Genomic DNA, 23,508 nt, shown 5'->3' with positions numbered 1-23,508 from the left:
TCTGCCCACTTTTTGACTTGATTATTTGTTTTTTGGGTGTTGAGTTTGAGAAGTTCTTTATAGATTTTGGATACCAGCCCTTTATCTGTAGTGTCATTTGCAAATATCTTCTCCCATTCTGTGGGTTGCCTCTTTGTTTTGTTGACTGTTTCCTTTGCTGTGCAGAAGCTTTTGATCTTGATGAAGTCCCAAAAGTTCATTTTTGCTTTTGTTTCACTAGCTTTTGGAGATGTATCTTGAAAGAAGTTGCTGTGGCCGATGTCAAAGAGGTTACTGCCTATGTTCTCCTCTAGGATTTTGATGGATTCCTGTCTCACATTGAGGTCTTTCATCCACTTTGAGTTTATCTTTGTGAGTGGTGTTAGAGAATGGTCGAGTTTCATTCTTCTGCCTGTGGCTGTCCAATTTTCCCAGCACCATTTATTGAAGAGACTGTCTTTTTTCCATTGCATGTTTTTTCCTGCTTTGTCAAAGATTATTTGACCATAGAGTTGAGGGTCCATATCTGGGTTCTCTATTCTGTTCCGTTGGTATGTATGTCTGTTTTTGTGCCAGTACCATGCTGTCTTGGTGATCACTGATTTGTAATATAGCTTGAAATCGGGCTACGTGATGCCCCCAGCTTTGTTTTTCTTTTTCAATATCTCCTTGGCGATTTGGGGTCTTTTCTGATTCCATACAAATTTTAGGATTGTTTGTTCCAGCACTTTGAAAAATGTCATTGGAATTTTGATCAGGATGGCATTGAAGGTATAGATTGCTCTGGGTAGCTTAGACATTTTAACAATGTTTATTCTTCCGATCCATGAGCATGGAATATTTTTCCATCTTTTTGTGTCTTCTTCAATTTCTTTCATGAGTGTTCTGTAGTTCCTAGATTATAGATCCTTTACCTCTTTGGTAAGGTTTATTCCGAGGTATCTTATAGTTTTTGGTGCTATTGTAAATGGAATTGTTTCTTTAATTTCTCTTTCTACAGTTGCGTTGTTTATAAGAAAGCAACTGATTTCTGTGCATTGATTTTTTATCCTGCCACATTACTGAATTGCTGTATGAGTTCTAGTAATTTGGGGGTGGAGTCTTTTGGGTTTTCCACATAAAGTATCATGTCCTCTGCAAAAGGAGAGAGTTTGACTTCTTCTTTGCCAATTTGAATACCTTTTATTTCTTTTTGTTCTCCGATTGCTGTTGCTAGGACTGCTAGTACTATGTTGAACAACAGTGGTGAAGAGTGGGCACCCTTGACGTGTTCCTGATCTTAAGGGAAAGGCTCTCAGCTTTTCCCCATCAAGGATGATATTCGCTGTGCATTTTTCATAGATGGATTTTATGAACTTGAGGAATGTTCCCTCTATCCCTATACTCTGGAGAGTTTTAATCAGGAAAGGATGTTGTATTTTGTCAAATGCTTTTTCTGCATCAATTGAGAGGACCATATGGTTCTTCTCCCTCCTCTTACTAATGTGTTCTATCACATTGATTGATTTGTGAATGTTGAACCACCCTTGCATCCCGAGGATAAATCCCACTTGGTCGTGGTAGATGATCCTTTTAATGTATTGTTGGATTCTATTAGCTAGGACTTTGTTGAGGATTTTGGAATCCATATTCATCAGGGATATCAGTCTGAAATTCTCCTTTTTGATGGGGTCTTTGCCTGGTTTGGGGATTAAGGTAGTGCTGGCCTCATAGAATGAGTTTGGAAGTTTTCCTTCTGTTTCTATTTTTTTAAAAGATTTTATTTATTTATTTGACAGAGAGAGACACAGCGAGAGAGGGAACACAAGCAGGGGGAGTGGGAGAGGGAGAAGCAGGCACCCCGCAGAGCAGGGAGCCCGATGTGGGACTCGATCCCAGGACCTTGGGATCATGACATGAGCCGAAGGCAGTCGCTCAACCGACTGAGCCACCCAGGCGCCCTGTTTCTATTTTTTGAAACAGCTTCAGTAGAATAGGTATTATTTTTTCTTTGAATGTTTGGTAGAATTCCCCAGGGAATCCATCAGGCCCTGGACTCTTGTTTTTTGGGAGGTTTTGGATCACTGCTTCAATCTCATTACTGGTTATTGGCCTATTCAGGTTGTCAATTTCTTCCTGTTTCAGTCTTGGCAGCTTATAGGTTTCCAGGAAGGCCTCCATTTCATCCAGATTGCTCAGTTTATTGGCATATAGTTGTTGATAATAATTTCCCATAATTGTTTCTATTTCCTTGGTGTTAGTCGTGATCTCTCCCCTTTCATTCATCATTTTATTAATTTGGGTCCTTTCTCTCTTCTTTTGGATAAGTCTGGCCCGTGGTTTATCAATCTTATTAATTCTTTCAAAGAACCAACTTCTAGTTTCGTTGATCTGATCTACTGTGTTTCTGGTTTCTAATTCATTGATTTCTGCTCTAATTTTAATTATTTCTCTTCTAATAACATGGCTTAGGCGTTGTTTGTTGCTTTTTCTCTAGTTCTTTAAGGTGTAGAGTTAGTTGGTGAATTCGGGATTTTTCTATTTTTTTGAGTGAGGCTTGGATGGTTCTGTATTTCCCCCTTAGGACCGCCTTTGCAGTATCCCATAGGTTTTGGACCGATGTGTTTTCGTTCTCATTGGTTTCCATGAATTGTTTAAGTTCTTTGATTTCTTGGTTGACCCAAACATTCTTGAGCAGAGTGGTCTTTAGCTTCCAAGTGTTTGAATTTCTGCCAAAATTTTCTTGTGATTGAGTTCCAGTTTTAGAGCATTGTGGTCTGAGAATATGTGGGGAATAATCTCAATCTTTTGGTATCAGTTGAGACCTGATTTGTGACCCAGTATATGGTCTATTCTGGAGAAAGTTCCATGTGCGCTCGAGAAGAATGAGTATTCTCTTGTTTTAGGGTGGAATGTTCTGTAAATATCTATGAGGTCCATCTGGTCCAATGTATCATTCAAAGGTCTTGATTCCTTGTTGATTTTCTGCTTAGATGATCTGTCCATTTCTGAGAGTGGAGTATTGAGGTCTCCTACAATTAACGTATTGTTATCAATATGACTCTTTATTTTTGTTAGCAGTTGGCTTATGTAGATGGCTGCTCCCATGTTGGGGGCATAGATATTTACAATTGTTAGATCTTCTTGTTGGATAGACCCTTTAAGAATGATATAGTATCCTTCTGTGTCTCTTATTACAGACTTCAGTTTAAAATCTAATTTGTCTGATATAAGAATTGCTACCCCAGCTTTCTTTTGAGGTCCGCTGGCATGGAAGATAGATCTCCATCCCTTCACTTTCAGTCTGGATGTATCTTTAGGTTCAAAATGAGTCTCTTGTAGACAGCATATGGATGGGTCCTGTCTTTTTATCCAATCTGCAACCCTGTGCCGTTTTATGGGAGCGTTTAGGCCATTCACGTTGAGAGTGATTATTGAAAGATATGAATTAATTGTCATCATGTTGCCTGTGAAGACGTTGTTTTTATAGATTGTCCCTGTAAATTTCTGTTGTAGATCACTCTTGGGGTCTTTCTTCTTTTATAGAAGCCCCCTTAATATTTCTTGCAGGGCCGGCTTACTGGTCACTTATTCTTTCAACTTCTGCCGGTCATGGAAGCTCTGCATCTCTCCATCCATTCTAATTGAAAGCCTTGCCGAATAAAGTATTCTTGGCTGCATGTTCTTCTCATTTAGTACCCTGAATATGTCTTGCCAGGCCTTTCTGGCTTGCCAGGTCTCTGTGGATAGGTCTGACGTTATTCTGATGTTCCTCCCTCTGTACGTAAGGAATCTCTTCCCCCTAACTGCCCTTAAGATGGTTTCCTTGGTTCTAAGATTTGCAAGTTTTACTATTACATGCCAGGGTGTTGGCCTGTTTTCCTTGATCTTAGGAGGGGTCCTCTCTGCCTCTAGGACTCGAATGTTTGTTTCATTCCCCAGATTAGGGAAGTTCTCAGCTACGATTTGCTCAAATACATCTTCTAGCCTTCTCTCTCTCTCCACTCCCTCCGGGATTCTAATGATTCTGACATTGGAACGCCTCATGGTGTCACTTATTTCTCTGATTCTATTTTCATGGATTCTGAGTTGTTTTTCCCTGGCCTCCTCTTTTCCCTTTTTATTTATTATACTGTCTTCCAGATCACTTATTCTCTCTTCCGTCTCAGTTACCCTAGCTGTTAGATTATCTAGATTGGATTGGATCTCATTGATAGCATTTTTAAGTCCTGCCAATTCACCTTTTATTTCTGCCCTTTGAGACTCTATGTTGCCATTAATTGATTTCTCCATTCTAGCCGTTGTCTTCACAATTGCTAGCCTGAATTACATCTCTGACATCTTGGTTATGTCTGCATCCATTTGTAAATCTTCAGCGTAAGTCATAATCTCTGAGTCTTTTCTGTTTGGGGGGCTCCTCCTCCTAGTCATTCTGTTGATGGGTGGTTGAGGGAATGTATAGAGTCCAAATTATTGACCAGAACCCAAGCAAGATGCACCTGTTTTCTTGGGACCTTAGGGTTGCTGGCCTCTTGTTTTCCCAGCCTGTCTTCTGTGGGAGGGGCCTGACGCGCTGTTACTCAGGCAACCCTGTTTGGGCAGAGTTGCCCTGTGTTCCTGTGGCAGGGGATGGGCTCAGTGGGAACCAGTTGTGGGGGCTTTTGTTCTCTGGTGCCTTTCCCTGGCGGCTTTCTGCGTCTCTTCCATGAGTCAGAGCAGAGGAGACCGTTTCCAACCCTCTGCCTCAGAGCAGAGAGACCTCAGTCTGTTCTTCAGTGGGCTCTCCAGCCCACACCATCTCCGTTTCTGTCCGTGCTGCTATAAACTGCAGCGTCCTGGGTTGTGCGCCCCTCTGCAGCACTCCCAGTCCTGCCTCCAGGTCTGGGCATGTCTCTGCCCTTTGTGCTTCTAAAACCGCCAGCTGCTCCCAATTCACGTGCACGCAACTCCGCCGCTTGGGGTTTCCACCCCCGGGGGTTGCAGTTCACCCGCACAACCCCGGTGCACCGGGTTTCCATCTTGGAGGCTGCAGTTCGCGTGCGTGCGACCGTCGCTCTGGTTTCTGTCAGGGGGGATGCAGTTCGTATGTGCGCTACCATCGCTCCGGTTTCTATGGGGGGGGGGTGCTGCAGTTTGCGTGCGCGCGACCCTGCCGGTCTGGTTTTCCACCCCGGGGGCTGCCCTAAAGTTCATTCCCGGCGCTACCGGTCTGCGAGTCTGTGCCCCGTCCAAAGCGCGCGAGGCTGTCACTCACCGGCGGTGTAGGATCCCCACGTCCAGGCACCCTCCCGCCGCCGTTTATCCTCCGATATCTGCCTGCAGGATCACGGCTCTCGGCTTTGTACCTCAAAACCAACTGCCTGTGATATTCTGTTTGTAGAGATCCAGATCTTCTTACATCTCAGGCTGGTTTCGTGGGTGCTCAGAGTGGTCTGGTAGTTATCCAACTCAGTTCTGGGGACCAGTTGAAATAGGGTCCCCTACTCCTCCGCCATCTTTCCCCTCCTCATTAAATTGAATTTAAATTAAAAAATTTTAAAAAGAATGAAACATTATATAACTTAAATATAGGTGTAAAATCTCAGGAGCAGAATTCTAAAGAAGGGAGAAAAAGAGAAATATAAACTAAGCATAAAGGCTCAGGTAAAAAAAAGATCTCAAATAAAAGAATAGAAATAAGCTCAATTAAATCAGTAATTACAATAAAAGTAAATGTATCAGAATTACCATTCAAAAGACATATATTTGCAGGTTGTATTAAAAACAACAAAAGCTGGGGTGCCTGGGTGGCTCAGTCAGTTTGGCATTTGACTTGATTTTGGCTCAGTTCATGGTCTCTGGTTCATGGGGTTGAGCCCTGTGTTTGTCTCAATGATCAGTGGGGAGTCTTCTTTTCCTCACTCTTTCCCTCTCCTTCTGCCCCTCCCCCTGCTCACGATCTCTATATCTCTAAAATAAAATAAATAAGGCTTCTAAAAAAGCAGTTATATACTGTTTACAAGAGACATAAAACAAAAATACCCAGAGAAATTGAAAGTGAATGAATAAAGATGAACTAGGCAAATACTAACCAGTAAACACACACACACACACACACACACATTAATATTAGATAAAATACACTTTCAGGCAAAAAAAAACTTTATTCAGGGAAAATATTATTATTCATAATAAAATATGCAATTCATTAAGAAGATATAATTGCTTTAAATTTGTATGCCTGTAATAACATAGCCTCAAAATATATAAGGGAAAATAAAGGCAAACTCAGACTGACTTTATAATGTCATTTCTGAGGATGAGGATGAAGGTGTGAACTTTGTAACACAGGATATCTATTGTTTTACCTTCCCTGGTGTCCTGCTTTTCTGATAATTGTTCCCAGGAATGTATATCAAAAATGGAGTATGACTAATAAATACTTTAAGTTGTGGAACTGGCTAAATGAAGCTGCTGGGTTGAAAGTGATGAGGATCCACCTGATATGGGAATTAGGGAACTGATGGTCTGGTTCATGTGGTGGCAAAGAATCTGGTTTAACTATTAGACATTATCCCTTAGGACTCTAACCCACTGTCCAGAGAGACTGTATCTTTAGGCAACTTGGCAATAAAATGACAGGAGTATGTTAAACTACTTCAGGTGTCTTTAGTGAAAAGATACCAGAGACAAAATCTAGGATGAAGCCCCTCTGAAAGCAGGTGGGAAATAAGTAGGCAATTATTTTAGCTTTAATAAAAGAGGAATCCATTGCCAATAGCCATGAAGCAGAGACAGCCAAGAGCCAGATTATCATGTGCGTTGTGGGATGGGAGCTGCTACAAAATATGCTTTACTCTGCTTCTAAAGCTGTCCAGGGAACTATGGAATTTTGGCTGCTGGAATGAAGATACTGGGAGGATTTCTAGGAGTCAGGCAATACTTCCAAACCTTACCTCTCCCTTGGGATAGCGGTAGCGATATTTATCTTGGTCCCGTAGTGCAAATTCTTCAGGATAGTGTTCCTGGATTTCTTCATAGGTCATCTCCTCACAGACACCCTGAGAAAAATTATTTGGGGACAAAAGTATTCACAGGGTGAAATCCATACCTTTACCATAGTTCTGAATCCAGTGATTATGGAACAGCAGCACACAAGCACCTGGTTGTCTGTGAAGACAGCTTTATGTTTGTGCCTATTGTCTGAGTGTGTGTATGTGTGTGTGTGTGCATGAGGTGTGTGTATGTGAGAGTGTGCACACGTGTACAGGTGTGTTCAGTTTGAGTATGTAGTATATGGCGGGCACGTGTGTGGTGTTTCTCTATGATTGTCCCAATAGGTTTGTAGATGTACATTGTACATTTAAGTATGTATTTTATAAATACATGGGCTTAAGAATTTTAGACTGTATTTGTGTGTATATGTGTATCATGCTGGTATGTTTAAAGACATATGCCTTGTATTTGTGTATTTGTCTCAGTATTTGTAGTGTGTTTGGTGAGTGTGTGTGTGTACAGGTTGTCTGAGCATCTTAAAATATGCCCACATGAGTGTCTCTGTGGTCTGTTTCTCCATGTGTGTCTAGTGTGTCTGTGGCATGTATTTCTGTGAGTGTGTATGTCTCTGATTATGTCTCTGGTGTATATGTGTGAGTAGATGTATGCCTATGCCTGAGGTCATGTGAATTTATGGTAATATGCTTGAGGTTATGCACCTGCACTTTGTACATTTCCATCCATAATATGCCTATCTGTGTCCGTGTGATGTAGGTATATACAAAGATTGCATGTGTATCTATGGTGAGTGTCTATATGTATCTCTAAGTGTGTCTGTGAGTGTGTATGTGTGTGCATGCATGGTGCAGGTGTAGATTGGTAGATGTATCTGAAACAGATCCTATGTCAGACTAGAAGGTCAATGTGTCTGTGAAGTGTATGTCTGTGAGTGTAAGCGTATTTGTGGTGGGTGTCTATGACTGTGTATACAAGCACACACATGTGTGCACATACATAGCAGTGCTCTCCCATTTTATAGCATTTCCCATCCCCTCTGCTCCTACCTATGCTCCAGGACCTCTGGCAGATAAAGAAACAGGTATCTACAGATATCTCAGAAGACAAGAATTAATAAATCCCTAACAGTTTCAGAGTGGGCCTTGGGGAAATACAGTCTTCTCACCCAAAGCAGGAATCCAGAGCTCAGAGAATGAGTTCCTCAGGAGTACATGGGAGCTTCCCAAGTTCACTTAAAAATCCCCGGAAGTGAGGTGGCTGCTGGGAGTGGGGGTGGGAAGCAATGTTGGGTTTATAAGGTTTCCTTTTTGATTGTGTGGATTCCAATTAGACTTTCCTGTAAGGAGCAACAGGCTCTGGTTGTTGTCTTTTGAATTATATACCAGCCTTTCTTTAGGGGTGAAGTTCATCCCTGCCATAGCCCACAAAACAGCTATGCAGTGTCAAATTTCTCTACTGACACTGTCCATGGGAGAAAGTGCACTCTACTGGATACACAAGATCCTTCCAGATTAGCTTTGACTTTCTATTTTGAGGCATGCTGGGAGCCTGTTGCCTGTAGTAATGACCACTGACTTCATATTGACTTAAGGCAAATACCCTAACCTCTTTGAATTTTATTTTCCTCATCTGAAAAATGAGGAGAATTACAACTATCTCACAAAAGTGTTTTGAATATTAGAAATAATATATGTAAAAGAGCCTAGCACAGAATGTACAAGGCACATTTTAAAGACTCAATCAGTATATATATATTATATACTGATATTAATATATTAATTAATTAATATTATATTATAAATAACATTATATAAAATATATTATGATATATAATATATTAGTAAATTAATATTATATTAATAATTAATTAACAATATATTATTGATCATGGAAAATAAACCAGAAACTTAGGCATCATTCTAAATCATTACTTCTTCCTTACTCCTCCCCTAGAGCAAATTTCTGTAATTCTATCTGCTAAATTTCTCAAAAATCTATTCCTTTTTCTTTCCCATCTCCACTGCTACAATCTTAGCAGTTACACACACACACACACACACACACACACACACACACACACACACTACCTTCTTTGTTTATGCGTCTCTCTGCCTGACATACCATTCCTGATCCTCTCTACCTGGCTCACTGTTAATTAACTCTCAGCTAGGCATCACTTCCTCCAGGCAGATCCTGGCTGGGTCAGATGCTTTGCCTGGACATCTGTGCCTATCAGAGACTATATCACACATACTGTTTTGTATTCTTGTTTTTTTTTTTTTTCTATCTACCCTGTTTCGACTGAAAATTCAATGAAGACAAGGATCAATTTCTCTCTCCAGCACCACCCCAGAGTCTGAAACAAAGTAGGTATACAATAAATGCTTACACCACATGTGGGCCAGAAACAAGTAGTGACTGATCTCTTATGATGAAGGTTTATATATTTGCTTGAATGTGTTTTATAGCAACTATATGTGATATGTAGAACAATACTGTATATTCCTTTTCTAAATATGCATATCTCTGTACATCTATAGCTAAGTACAAGTGTATGTGTGTAGACACACATATACTTTTTATATTTATTGAAGTATATCTACCAGGCAAGCAAGTTAACCTAACTACGTGCAAGTTATCTATACTTGTGATAAAGCTTTTACTTTTAGGTCTAACAATCATAACCTGTGGACTGCTACCTAATGTCAGTTTACCTATAGCTCAGGTGAGACAATGGGGAGGAGAAAATGCCATCGCAAAGAGCACATGGAAAACCTGACTCTGAAGCAAGATTGCTATGTCATGAGGGTCAGATGGTCTTTCTTCTTCATTCTATTTCCAATGCCACTACTCTGGTCCATTGTCACCTCTTGCCTGGATTAATGCAGCCATCCCCATACTGATCTACATACTTATTCTGGTCCTCTTCTTACCTAGTTTCCACACATGACCAGAATGGTCTCTTATTTATTTATTTATTTATATTCATCAAGTATCATTAACATATACTGTTATATTAGTTTTAGGTGTATCACATAATGATTTAACAATTCTGTTTTTTCAGTGCTCATCAAGATAAGTGTACTCTTAATACACTGTGTCTATTTCACTCATCCTCCTGCTCACCTCCCTTCTGGCAACCACCAGTTTGTTTATGTAAGAGTCTGTTTTTTGTTTATCTCTTCTTTTTTCTTTGTTTGTTTATTACATTCTGCATATGAGTGAAATAATACGGTATTGTCTTCTTTTTAAGAATGTGAATCACATTCAGGCCACTTCTTAACTTAGACCACATCATTGGCTTCCCATTTTTAGGGCAGCACCCAAATGCCTCAACATGAATTATAAAACTCTTTGAGCTGCCTTCCTTTCCAACCTCATCTCCCTTATACTTCCCTTCTTACAACGTTTTGTCATAGGATATGCACTGTCTTATTTATGGCTTGCTTTTGGGCTCCATGAGGACAGAGAACATGTCTATTCTGGCCTTCACTGGCTCCCCAGCACACAGAACAGTGTATGGTATATGGCTGGTTGTTGAGAAATATTTATTGAATTAATTGTGCTCTTCATAGGAGCCAAAGCAGAGGCAATCCAGGGTATAAGCCCAGAGTCAAGTCCCATCAACCACCAGGAAATCCATCCCCCTCTGTCTCACCGCATCAATTTCGTTCAGGGCCTTCCACTGCTCGTAGGGAACACCCAGGGCCTCAGCTGTCTGGATAGTCCTCTTCATGTGGCTGGTCCACACCTTCAGGGAGCTGATGCCCTGGGACTGAATGAAGTTAGCCAGGGCATAGGCGTACTGGGGGGTGGGGTTACAGAGGATGAGAAAAGGGAAGAAAGAGAGAGATGAAAGAAGACAGAGTAGCTGTGAGATCTGCCATAAATGGTGAAATGATGATGAACAAGAAAGAGTAGAATTTAAATGTTTCCAATTTATAAACAAGGATATGACAAGGATCAAGGGAATAGAAAAGGTTATGTGTGTTTATGTGTGTGTGTGTGTGTGTCTGTGTGTGTGTGTGTGTGTTCATTGACACTTGCTTATTAAACCCCTTACTCAGTTATTCATTCAAATAGCCCACCTCTGGCGTTTGTGAAGCCTGGAACAAGACTACAAATGGAGGCACTCTACCTGGTCAACCTCCTTTCTCTTCTCATTTCTGCCTCCATCCTGCACTTGTAGGTGCCTTGAGTACATGTTTGTAGATAACCTAGTCACATGACCAAATTCTGTCCACACCCTATTTCCACAGATTCCCATGATTCACAAACAGTGACCCTTCAGCCACCCTTTTGCCTAGGGGTAAACACTAAAAACTAACCCAGGTGGACAGACTCTGGGATAGACCCACACAGGCATGGAAAGCAAGCCAGAAGGGTAGGGGATTCTGGGTTTTGGGTCCTCAAAGTGTGGTCTAGAAGTAGGGGGTGTGGGATTTGGGGGACATTTCTTTTTGACTCTGGGATTCTCATTTGCTTGAGTTGGAGTCTTGGAACCCAGCTTCTAAGGGCATTCGAACATATACTGAGTGCGTGTGGTCATGTGCTGTGTATCAGGGTGTCCTGTTCTCAAAACACAGCCAGTCCAGTAAGGGAAACAATGACAGCACTGAGAGGAAACATGAAAAGCTGTGGGAGCTAAATGAGCAAGTGATTTTTTCTTTCACGTAGAGTCATGTTATTAGTCACAGGTGGTATGTGAGGAACATTGGCACAAATGCATAGATGTATTTATATGTACATGTGTATGTACAAATATAAGTATTGTGTATACACATTCTAATTATGGATTATGAGTCAATAGTCAGTGTGCTCTGGTGTAAGGAGCCCTTGATTGGGAAGCAAGCAACAGGGGTTAAACTTCCCAGCATCCTTATATGGTCCCTGTGTGACCTGGGACACATCCCCGTTTCTCTCTGGCCTTATAGCTTCTGCCTGTAAGATGTGAACAGCATTAGCTCACTGAATCTTGTCCTATGAGCATCACATTAGATAGTGGAAGAGGAGAACATGGAGTGCCCCCTGACATACAGTAGGTGACAGCCTCTGTGATTGATTATGGGTGAGAGTCGATGGGAAAGTGCTTTGTAAACTGCATGGTGCACTGTGCCCATAAGTATGAAGGTTGGAGCCAAGCATTTATGTGTGCATGCACATGTTTGTGTGCAAGAGCGGTATGCATTGTGGAGATAGCCATGTGTCCAAACTGGGCATTGAGCTGTATAGGCAGGGCCATAGGTGGCCCCAACCAAGAGACCCCTGGCTGTAGGTGGTGCCATGGAGCAGGGATGATGCCACCAGTACCCTCTGCTCTGAGGAGTAAGATGGGTGGGAGTCAAAGGTCTGAGTCCACCTCAAGGGGAGCCTGCCAGTCTGAAGGTAACAGAAAGGGAGCCATGAGGACCAGGCCTTCCAGTGCAGTGCCTTGCCTAAGACACTACCACCTCTGCAGTGGGGGGATGCTGGGGGGCAGGGAGGAAAGCCTGGTTTTCAATCCTGGCTCTTTTTTACTGGCTGCATGACCTGGGGCTGCTCTTTTCTCCTCCTTGGGCCTCTGCTTCCTCAGGTTTCATAAACCATTAATGGTAATGTCCACCCCACAGAGTTGTTGTGAAGATTGAAAGGGGACACACATGTGGAGGCAGACGGTGCTGTGACTGTGCACAGGTGCCCAATAAAAGAGAGTGCTTCCTCCCTCCTGCACCTCATTTCCCATTTGTTCTACCCAAGCCATCCTCCCAGCAAGAACAATACCTGTGTTAATAAGCCCAGGCACAGGGCCAAACACTAAGGAAAATGTGTGCCTTTATTTTATTTTATACCTGTAATGTGGAGGTTACTATGCTTGGCTAGAGAGGAGATTCATGCCATAGTCAGAGATGGGCCAGAACTGGGAGAGATGGACCTGCCTGGGAGGGCAGGAGAGGACAGAGGAGGGCTTCCTGGACCAAACCATGGAGCAGCAGCTGGGCCCTGGAAGGGGGTGGGGGGAGAGGGCAGGAAAAGAGCAATAACTGGTGGGGGACAAGTGCTGACAGTGGGATGACCTAAAGTGGGGGGGGGGGCTGTGGCATCAGCCCTGAGTAAGGACGAAAATAGATTCAAGGATGGGGCACCTCAGGGCAGCTGTCAGGGCATGTGGTGGTCACCAGCTGACAGAGGAGAGCAGCCTAGGTGGGGGAAACTGCACAAGCAAAGGCACAGAGTTGTGAAAGAGAGGAGGGGAACCAGTCAGGCAGGGGTGAAGAGTGCTCACTGTAATGGGGCTGGAGGAGCAGCCAGATCTGGGCAGGCCTGAAGTGTCAAGACCAAGCTAACAGACGTGCAGATGCTGTTAGCACATGGGAGTCACTCAAGGATGGATCAAGACTGAGTGGTTGATTGGGTGGAAGAGCGGGTATGACCAGAACCTGCTTTTACCCTGTCACTGAGTCCTCCCATCCTCAGGACCCATGCAGTGGCTGTACCACCCACCCACAGCCCACCTGGGCCAGCTCAACCAATGCCTCAGGGTGCATGGGGCCCTTCCTACCTGCTTGCCCCGAGCTGAGAGACCAGAGTCACCTCCGATGCGGCCTCTGAGGTTGAGTTCACTCTCACCGTGCCGGCACAGATAGATGGAGCGGGGTGTGACGTGGATGTTCATGAGATAGTAGACTGTGCGGCTCTGGATGTGGTCCTGCACTCGGTTCACCATGTAGCGTGTGCCCACGTCGAAGATCTTGATGTAGGATAGGTGGCTGGGCCAGCCCAAGCAGGAGCAAGGGCAGCTCAGGGGATGATGATGGAGAGGCTGATCCCAAGACAAATCCCCAACCACAAACCCCGCCTTCAAGCCTCTTGTACAATGCAGGTTTCACCTACCTTTCCTCTAACAAAATGTCATGCCTTGCCCTATTCTGGGTACCTGCTCTAGAGACGTGGCTCCTGGCCTCCCCCAAAGAGCTCACTGCCTGCTACCATCTCCCCCTGTTTCCTTTCTTCAGTTTCAGCTTGATCCAGGCTATCTTTTCACATTCACTTTTTACACTCCAGGGATCTGGGTTCCGTCCTTTATAGTTCACACTCTTGAAATCCTCAGAGAAAAGCAGTAATCCTGTGTCCCTGGCTGCCTTCCACATCTTACTGGCAGCTCCTGAATTCTCTACTCAGTCTTTTAAATTTCAAGCTGAGCTCTGCACCTCTGTTCTTCAAGTCTCTGCTATGATATATTGTCTTCAACACCCTACAGGCAGCTACCAGATTGTGTCTGTGCGCACTTGTGTCTCTGTGTGTATATCTCTCTTCCCACTCAGAAAGGGAAAAGGGTTGGGGTTTTTTTCCCTGTCATGCAGTCAATAAACAAACTCTCCTTTGTTCTAAGCATTGTGCTTGAAGTGGGGACTCAGCATCTGCCCTTTGGGAGCTCTTAGGTCAGTCAAGAACATACACTTGGAAACATGACCAATGCGCAATACCCCTTCCATAAATAGTCATTCACTCTTAGTTGTGCCAAGTACTGGAATGTGGGGATACAGAGATGGTCCACAACATGGAAATCTTGTGGTCCTTGTTTCAAGTCCCCTTTTTATCCCCTCAATTCTGTGCTCTAGTCATGAACTAATAATCATGAGTGATAATCAAACTATTCAACAACCTGTCTGCAGAGGAGCTGGGAATGAGCAATACTGACTAATTGGAAGACTAGTACCATGGAGTAAGTCTTCTGAGGCCCCTGCTGTACCAGGCATGAGTCCTTTAGTTGTTGGACTATAGGGAGTTCAAGGAGATCCCTGCAAAGAGGTGGGGAAGGCTGCACCAATGGGGTAGCATACCAGGAACCCTGGATGCACAGTAGCAAAACAAAGTAAATAGAATTAGCTGCACTAACCCAAGGCATGTAAAGCAGTGGCTGATGGGTTTGGTTTCAGAAAGCCTCTCCTCTGATCTTCCTAGAGAAGGCCTTTTTATCTGTACCATACTTAATCATTCCCATCCCTGTCATCTATGTTCAACGGTTCCTACAGGACACTTGCACTTGTTGAGCATTTTCTTTTGTGCATCTGGCAGGGAGTGGGGACTTAAAATACATGAATCCTTAATCATCCTAGGAATCAGGAATTATTACCTGTGTCTTATAGGTGAGGAAACTGAAGCACAGAGAGAGGAAATGATTTGTTTAAGGTTAACCTCTCCAACTATCTTGTCTAGGACTCTCAGTACCTAGCAGTAGAAAATATCTGATGTAGCCTTGTTGCCTAATTACTGTCTGTTCCTGATGCTAGGTCCTGGGTAGCTCTAGGAGAACTTTCAAATTCCTCACCTTAGTCTGACATTCTGGCCCTGCTTGGCCTCACCTCACAGTCCCACACCCACACCCATGCCCATAATTTCTCTGTTTCAATCTAGCCTTCATGCTTTTGCTGGTATATTCTCTAAACTCCCCTACTTTTATTCAGATTTAACTACACTATTCCAAAATGCTCTTCTGTTTGCTTGAAAAGGCATTCCTTGCCTGCTTTCCAAAGCTTTCCAAAGCTGAGCTCCTATGCATCCATCCCTTAAGAGCCAGCACATTCACTCTCTATAGGAAGTCTTCTTTGAGCCCTGGATCATGTGAAGTCATTTAGAGGTGCTTCCCACCAAAAGTAATATCTTAGCTAGTGCCTATCTCTACCATGTGTAATCTAAAATAAAAATTATAAACTATATTATAAAATGAGGAGGTCTCATGAAATTTTGTGATTTTTTTTTCATTTTGACCACATTGATGCTGGTTTTGAAATTAAAATAGTAAAAGCTTTCCAGATTGTTTTATTCCTATTTTTGGTAGATTCCACCTTTCTGGTACCCCATACACATGCCTAGTCTACCTATACTGGGTAAACCTACTCTTCCCGATCTCTTTTCCCAAGCTGGGCTGAGTTTCCTCCTTTGTGTTTCTCTAGCCCACTTGGTTTACCATTTCTACAATTCTGATCAACTGCACATTCATTGGCTCCCCCAACCAACTGGGCATTTTATCACAGCAGGGACAACCCTTCTCTCTTTAGATTCCTAGGGCACAGCTTTGGCTGGGCCCTGATACATGGACTGTAAATGTCTGTTGATGTAAAAATGATTAAATAAAGCCAACCTTCAGAATATGTCATCTTCAGGCCCAAACTGATTCATCAAACACTAACTGAGCACCTGCAGGAGTCTAGGCTGAAGACTGGGGGCTTTCTCAATGCTTCTTTCACTTTAGCTCCCCTTCTTCAAGCTTCTTTCACCATATGCTGCTAGTCTCTATGGTGCATTTGTGGAAATTTGAATAAGTTACACTTTTCTCAGGGCAGAAACATCCCCACTCCAGTACACATGCCTTGGTGAGAAAAACAAGTGTACCCTTGACCTGGTTGTCCTTGCACAGTGAACAATCTTTACAATTGTACATAAAGGTCCTGTTCCTCGCACCAAGTGTCTAAGCCTCATGTGACAATTCTTTATGAATTAGGGATGTGGGAGGGGCAGAACTAGGCTGGAAGTCTGAGATAAGGGTTTGAATAAATGTTCTACTGACTCATTATGTGGCCTTAGGTAAGTCCTTGCCCTGTTCTGGGTCTCAGTTTCTCCATTTAAGGAGCAGTGCAGTAACAATACTTGCCTCTTAGGATTTGGGTTGGGCAAAGCTAGAAGGATGCTGCTTAAACTTCTTAAGGTTTTAATGACTATTTGAGGTTTCCTCATACTTTTCACTTGGGGCCCAAGGGGTCTGGGTGACCAGAGTCTCTTCTCATCACAACCCGTTTTGAGGCTTCTGGGAATATCCTATGTCTAAAACTCACATATTCCCTGTACTATTAGCTAACATGTTTCCAATTTTTAGCTGGCATTATGAATGAGAGTTTCATGTTTTTCATGTGTCTTCCCATATGTTAAGGCACTATGGAAGCTATCTGCAGATAGAAACCACCTCTCTTGCCATTATTTATACTCCTATGTACACCACAGCTCAAAGAGACCAAATACTTATTGATTGAAGAGGTACATGGGTTTGTGAAAAGAGACATGAGTAGGAGACAAAATATATGGTTAGATTCCTAGTTCTACCCCTTGATTTGTGCTGGGAGCTTGGCAAGTGGTTTCAGCTAAGATTCAATTTCCTCTTCTTGAAAATTTATGAACATAAGATCTATTTTGGCTTCCTTTATAGGGGTGCTGAGGGGATTCAATGAACCAAAGAAGGTGAACATGTTTGGAAACTGAAGTGTCATCCATGTGTGAGGAATGCTTTTGAAAAAAAATAACAGCAACAACTACAGAAGGGAAGCATTTGTTCTTAGAGATCAGGGTCTTGATCTGCCCATATTGGTCAGGAAGGGACTATTTTAACACTCTCATGGACATTTTATATATCAAGGAATCACTACCCCAGATACTTAGAGCTTGGAGGATCCTTGAAGACAAATAATCAAATCTAGCTCCCTGATTTTACAGATAGAGAAGCTGAGGCCCAGAGAGGGAGGGCATTTTCCCAGGTCCTAAAGGACATCAAAATAGGGTTAAAGATCCAGTCTTGGATTTTAGGGTTCTGGGTTCTTACCTGTCCAGTTCATCATCCAAGGGTTGGTAGTTGACCTTATAGCATTCAATTCTCTTTAGAAAGTCTTCCAGAACCTTTTCCCTGTCACAGTCTATGTAATCAGGGCTGCCAAGTTTTACTTGCTAGGAAAAGGGAGAACAGAAGAACTGTGAGAGACAGAGACTCTAACAGTGACCTTTGGAAGTGCCCTTAGAGATCATTGAGTACAACATCCCTCATCATAAAGATGAGAAAATTGAGACTTAGACAAAGGGTCTTGCCAAGTTACAAATCAGTCAATTTAAGTGAATTTGGAATGTGTGACTCCTTATGCTTTATTTCTATATGATTAAACAAGGTCTGTTACATTGTACTCAGTTCCAGAGCACACAGTGTTTAAGAAGAACATTTAAAAGAAGATGTGGTGGGGTCTCTGGGTGGCTCAGTTGGTTAAGCGTCTGCCTTCGGCTCAGGTCATGATCTCAGTGTCCTGGGATCGAGCTCCGTATTGGGCTCCCTGCTCAGCAGAGAGCCTGTTTCTCCCTCTCCTTCTGCCTGCCGCTCTGCCTACTTGTGCTCTCTCTCTCTTTCAAATAAAGAAATAAAATCTTTAAAAAAAATAAAAGAAGATGTGGGTTGGCTAATTGAATTTAAATAAAAAAATAAAAGAAGATGTGGTGTGTATATATATACAATGGTGTGTATATATATATTACTCTGCCATCAAAAAGAAGAAATCTTACCATTTGCAACAACGTGAATAGAACTAGGGGGTATTATGCTGAATCATAAGAAATAAGAGTAAGAAATAAGTCAATCAGAGAAAGGCAATTATTCTTCTTTTAAAAAAATATTTATTTGAGAGAGAGAGATTGAGAGAGAGGGAGAGAGAGAGAGAGAACGAGTAAGTGGGAGGGGCAGAAGAAGAGGGAGAAGCCGACTCCCCACTAAGCAGGGAGCCCAATGCAGGACTCAGTTCCAGGACTCTGGGATCATCACCTGAGCCAAAGGCAGACGCTTAACCGACTGAACCACCCAGGTGCCCCGACTTCACTCATGTGTGGAATTTAAGAAACAAAACAGAGGATCATAGAGGAAGGCAGGGAAAAATAAAATAATATGAAATCAGAGAGGGAGACAAACCATAAGAGACTCTTAACTATAGGAAACAAACTGATGTTTGCTGGAGGGGAGGTGGATAGGGGGATGGGGTAACTGGGTAATGGGCATTAAGGAGGGCACTTGATGTAATGAGCAATGGTTGTTATATGCAACTGATGAATCACTGACTCTACCTCTGAAACTAATACTACACTATATGTTAATTAATTGAATTTAAATTAAAAAATAAAAAAATAAAAGAGGACCAGAAATTGTGATGTGAGAAATGGTTGAAGAAGAGGAACAGGAGATTTTGACCAGGGGTCATAATGGCTTAATTGTATTGAGTGTTTAATGAGAAACATGGCATGTTGGCTTTAAATTTCTGAAAAGTTGACGTCTCCTAATCCCCCAATGCCTATCTTCTCCACTCACATTTGTCATCTCAATGAATGGCGCTATCATCCAATCAGTTACCTGAGCCTAAAAAAATATGGGAGTCATCCTAGATGCGTCTTCATCCCTCACCTCTCAGCAGGCACCAGATCTTCCCCACTCTATTTTCTAAATATCCCTCCTATTGATTTCCATTCTCTCTTGCCTGGACACTTACACTAGCTTTGTGACTAATTACTCTTGTCTACAGTCTTGTTACTTCTGATGTACTCCTCATACTAGCAGCCAGAAAGATATTTTTAACATGCACATCTGACCATGGAATTCCCCTGCTTAAAATTCTTCACCATTTCCTTATATGTTTTAGGGCACAGTGTGAACTATTTTATCAGGTGGCCCATTTGTCATAATTGAGTCCAAAATGATTTCTTCATCTCATCTCCCATTGTACTCCTATTCTTCCACACACTTTGCTCTAGCCAACTTAAACTACTATAGTTCTCTGGAGATACCATATTTAGTATATACTATTCCCTTATATCCAATTCTTCACCTGCTAAATTCCCATGCATTCTTCAAGATTCAGGTCAGCTATTGCTCTCATTGAGAAGTCTTCCCTGATACACATCTATCCCTCCCATGCAAGGTTGGGTACTCAATAGTGTTCTCCCAGAGCCTCCTTTATTTCTTCATCTCAGCACTGACTCAGAGTTATGTCTATAAACTTGTCAGTATCTCTCAGTATCTCTCACTAGACTGTGAGCTCAGGGGTAGGACTCTCCTCTAAGTCTCTAATACACAGAATGGCCCAGTTCAGTTGTATAGATCCAATTTGTGTTGAATCAGTAAATGGGTAGATGGAAGGGTGGAGGAAGAACAGAGGGATTGGACATGTTTTATGACCTAAGAGGCAAAAATAGGACCAATCAGTTAAAATTTCAGGGAGGCAAATTTTAGCTTGATTGGAATGCATTTGATGAAAGCAATGAGTCTTTTTTCATTGGAGGTATGAAAAGAAAATATAGACAAACGTTTAGCTGAGATTTCAAGTATCTGATGGAGGATTGAGGGAGGTAACCTTTAAGGTCTCTTCTGTCCCTGAGCTCCAATAATTTCATGAAATAAGGAACAATAAAATGTGGCAGATCCAGTTCTAGACCATATGTTTAGAATCTAAGAACAGTTATATTTCTGTTACAAGCCTGAGGTTCAGTCCCAGTTCAACTTCTTTCTGGTTGTATGAATCCTTGAAAACTCTTCTCTTGGAATCTCTGTCTCCTCTCTCCAACAATGAAAGATTCCGAACATGCAGCCTTGTTGTAACAAATCAGTAAGAGTCAAGCTTGGTGCCCAGTGCATATTAAGGACTCTATATTATGGCTTCTTTAAATTTCATAGGACTTTTTTTCAGAAAATATGAATTTTATTTTATTTCATATATTTTTTGTTATGTTATGTTAGTCATCATAGTTTTTGATGTAGTGTTCCATGATTTATTGTTTGTGTATAACACCCAGTGCTCCATGCAATACATGCCCTCCTTAATACCCATTCCTGGGCTAACCCATCCCCCCACCCCCCTCCCCTCTAAAACCCTCAGTTTGTTTCTCAGAGTCCATAGTCTCTCATGGTTCATCTCCCCCTCTGATTTCCCCCCTTCCATTTTTCCTTTCCTTCTCCTAATGTCCTCCATGCTATTCCTTATGTTCCACAAATAAGTGAAACCATATGATAATTGACTTTCTCTGCTTTGTAGGCCAGGACAGTCAAGAAATACTTCCTATAGGAAGTAGGAAGAGAAGCTCAGAGAAGAATACCACCTTTAATAGCCTCATAGAGGTCTTTTTAGGTGTTATCCAAACCTGAGGAAAAGTAAGGAGGACAAGGTAAAGTGCTCCTCACCCTGATGTTTTCTGCAATAATGCCAGGGTCATTACAGATGGACTCAATGAAAAAGACCTATAAGAGAAAAAGAAGAGAAATTTCCAGCAGGGAATTGTATTTGGTAGGGCCAAACATAGCTTCACCTCTTCTCAGTGGCTCTGAATCATCCCTAGGGGCATCTCTGACAATATAATTTCATACAGTGTTACTTTCAGGATTCTGAGTTTTATTGAGGCATATTGACTCTAAACTGAATGGCCCTGGATTTTTTTTTATGTTTTTACCTGTTTTTAGTTCTTATATATGCTTTTTGTAGTAGCTCTCTTCTCTCCTTCCTCATTTCCACCCCCCACAGTGTCAGCCTGTCAGCAATTATCTTCCATTGCCTAATATAGCACCTCTCTCCTGTTCTGTTTTGTTGCTTCTAACTGTGATCTGGAAAGCCATATAACCAAATTAAAATGTTGAGCCTGATTTGTAGCTGATTTGACAGATTAGAGTCCTCTGGTTTGCCTTTCTTTGGGGTTTGTACTAGATAAGTAGGCTCTAGATAAGAGTGGGAGTGTTACTATACCTTGTAACCATGTTCCTTAGCAAACTGCAGAATTAGTGACCGTCGTTCTCTGGTAGTGTTGGTGGCATCAAAAACCTAGAGGCCAATGATGAGATTGGTTTACTCTGAATTTGGTTTTGAGAGAACACCTATGCCTTGACTATCCTTGTGCTAAGTGGAGGGCTTCCAGGGTGACATAGAACTTGACTGAGTTTTGAAGAATAGGAAGGATTTGAAATTGACTTATTCCAATTTCTTAAGCATTCATTGAGCCCTTGTTGTCAGTCCAGAAATGTAGCAGACTGTAGGTATAAACAAGAGGAAAATTGTAAATTTTTATTAGGGTAATTTTATAGGTAAAACAACCAAGGCTTAGAGGAAAGATTTGCCTTAACCAAGGCCCCAAGAGTTGCTAACAGAGCAGAGCTAGAATGGATCTTCTCAATTCCTAGTTGAGGATTCTTCCTTCCCTATCACTTTGGAGCTCTTCAAGAACAGGAAACAACTCCCTATCCTCAGCACCTCAGGTGGGACCATTTGAGGATCTTTTCCCCTTTTAGAATTCACAAATTTTACCCCAAGGGTCTATGAGATTAAACTGACTAGATATTTAGGTAAATCTCTAGAACTCAAAAATGTTTGTACTGTAATCTTAAAGTGTACTGAAGTCTTACTGAATTCTTGGGGGTGGAGTGGTAAAGCATAGCAGTTAAGAGTGTAGATTTTGGACCTATGCAACCTGAATTCTAGTTTTAGCCTTGCTGCATACATGCTGTGCCACCTTGGGAAATTATTTAATCTCTCTGTGCCATTTTTCTGGGCTATAAAATGGAGTATAACAACAATGCCTGTCTTATGGGAGAGGGTGGAATTAAATTAATATGTGCAAAGTACTTAGAATAGTGTGTAGAACATAGTAAATGCTCAATACATATTAGGGGTCCTTCATTCTGGCAGAAACTTGAGGGAAAATGCAAATTTCCTTACCGCAACATGACCTTCCTCATGGCTGAGATAGTCATGGACATCCTTCAGGGCTGCCAGGGCACACTGCCTGAAAAAGATGGAGAAAGAAACAGACAATCCTTGTCCTCAAGATGAGTTCCTCTCTATTTTTCTCCATTGTCTTTTGCACCATCTCTCAGATGTCTCACATTAAATTATTCATCAATGAAACATTTACACAGGGTATTCTATGTTCTAGGCACTATGACAAGCACAGACAGGTCACACAGTTGAAAGTGGCTCTGTGTGCACATTTTAGGGGCAGGCATAAAGTGGCATACCCAGGAAAAGTGGACTAATGACAGAGACATAATATTAAAAAACAACCTTTGAGGGGATAGAGCTCAAGTGGAACTGGTCCTTAAACCCAGGTAGAGTTTGAGTATATAGTGTGTGAAGTAGAAGGCATTCCTGGAATGGGTAACAGTACAAGCACAGGTATGATGGTGGCAATATATTTATGCATTTGGCAAAAATCTATTTAGTGATTACTCTTTGTTGGGTTCTATTATAAGGGCATGGATCAATAAATGAGACCTAGGATCTGTTCTGGAAGTGCTCAGTGTCTTGTAGAGGAGAGAGAACTTGAGATTGAATAAATGGTACTGGAGAGACTGGAATGGGCCATGCTATTGAGACTCTTAAATGCTCAGACTCAAATTTTCCACTCTCTCCTGTAAGGAGTAGGAGACCATTAGTTCCTAAGTTCTTAAGTAGGGGATGGTTATGACCAGAAACAGACTTTGGGTAAACTAGGGGAAGGGCTTTTCCAACCACCCTTTGAGAGTCTGGAAAACCTCCTTGCTAACCCAAATTACTCTGCCCCACACCCCCATTATCTGAACAAAGCCCTCCTTCAACAAGGAGCAGCACTGAACTCTAAAATATTAGACACTTACTTCCTGATATGTAGGGCCTCCATGTTGTCTGGAAGAAAAAATTCATAGTTCTTGTAGCTCACTGCCTCTCGTCGGTACTGGCCTAAATTAAACACTGAAAGCAGGGACACCTGGTGAAGGGGTTGGAAAGATTCTAGTGGAAAAATATGTCATTGTTGGGAGGGATTTCA

At 42.1% G+C, this 23,508-nt stretch overlaps 1 protein-coding gene across 2 annotated transcripts in view; it reads right to left on the bottom strand.

The window, feature by feature from the left end:
- Positions 1–23,508, bottom strand: part of PFKFB1 (6-phosphofructo-2-kinase/fructose-2,6-biphosphatase 1) — a 126,876-nt gene that overhangs the window by 24,391 nt on the left and 78,977 nt on the right. The window contains exons 3-10 of one of the 2 annotated variants that reach the window (XM_021700194.1): positions 23,339–23,432; positions 22,422–22,488; positions 21,456–21,530; positions 20,900–20,956; positions 17,522–17,643; positions 13,490–13,697; positions 10,610–10,756; positions 6,894–6,998 (exon numbers count right to left, since the gene is read on the bottom strand). In XM_021700194.1, the coding sequence (XP_021555869.1) occupies positions 6,894–6,998; positions 10,610–10,756; positions 13,490–13,697; positions 17,522–17,643; positions 20,900–20,956; positions 21,456–21,530; positions 22,422–22,488; positions 23,339–23,432 (875 nt within the window). The remainder of the gene's footprint in view (positions 1–6,893; positions 6,999–10,609; positions 10,757–13,489; positions 13,698–17,521; positions 17,644–20,899; positions 20,957–21,455; positions 21,531–22,421; positions 22,489–23,338; positions 23,433–23,508) is intronic. The other variant, XM_021700276.1, reaches the window with a different exon arrangement.

The sequence above is a fragment of the Neomonachus schauinslandi genome, chromosome X, assembly GCF_002201575.2.
Source record: "Neomonachus schauinslandi chromosome X, ASM220157v2, whole genome shotgun sequence".
Taxonomy (NCBI): domain Eukaryota; kingdom Metazoa; phylum Chordata; class Mammalia; order Carnivora; family Phocidae; genus Neomonachus; species Neomonachus schauinslandi.
Note: the sequence above shows the minus strand (reverse complement) of the source record. Positions and strands in the feature narration are given on the sequence as shown.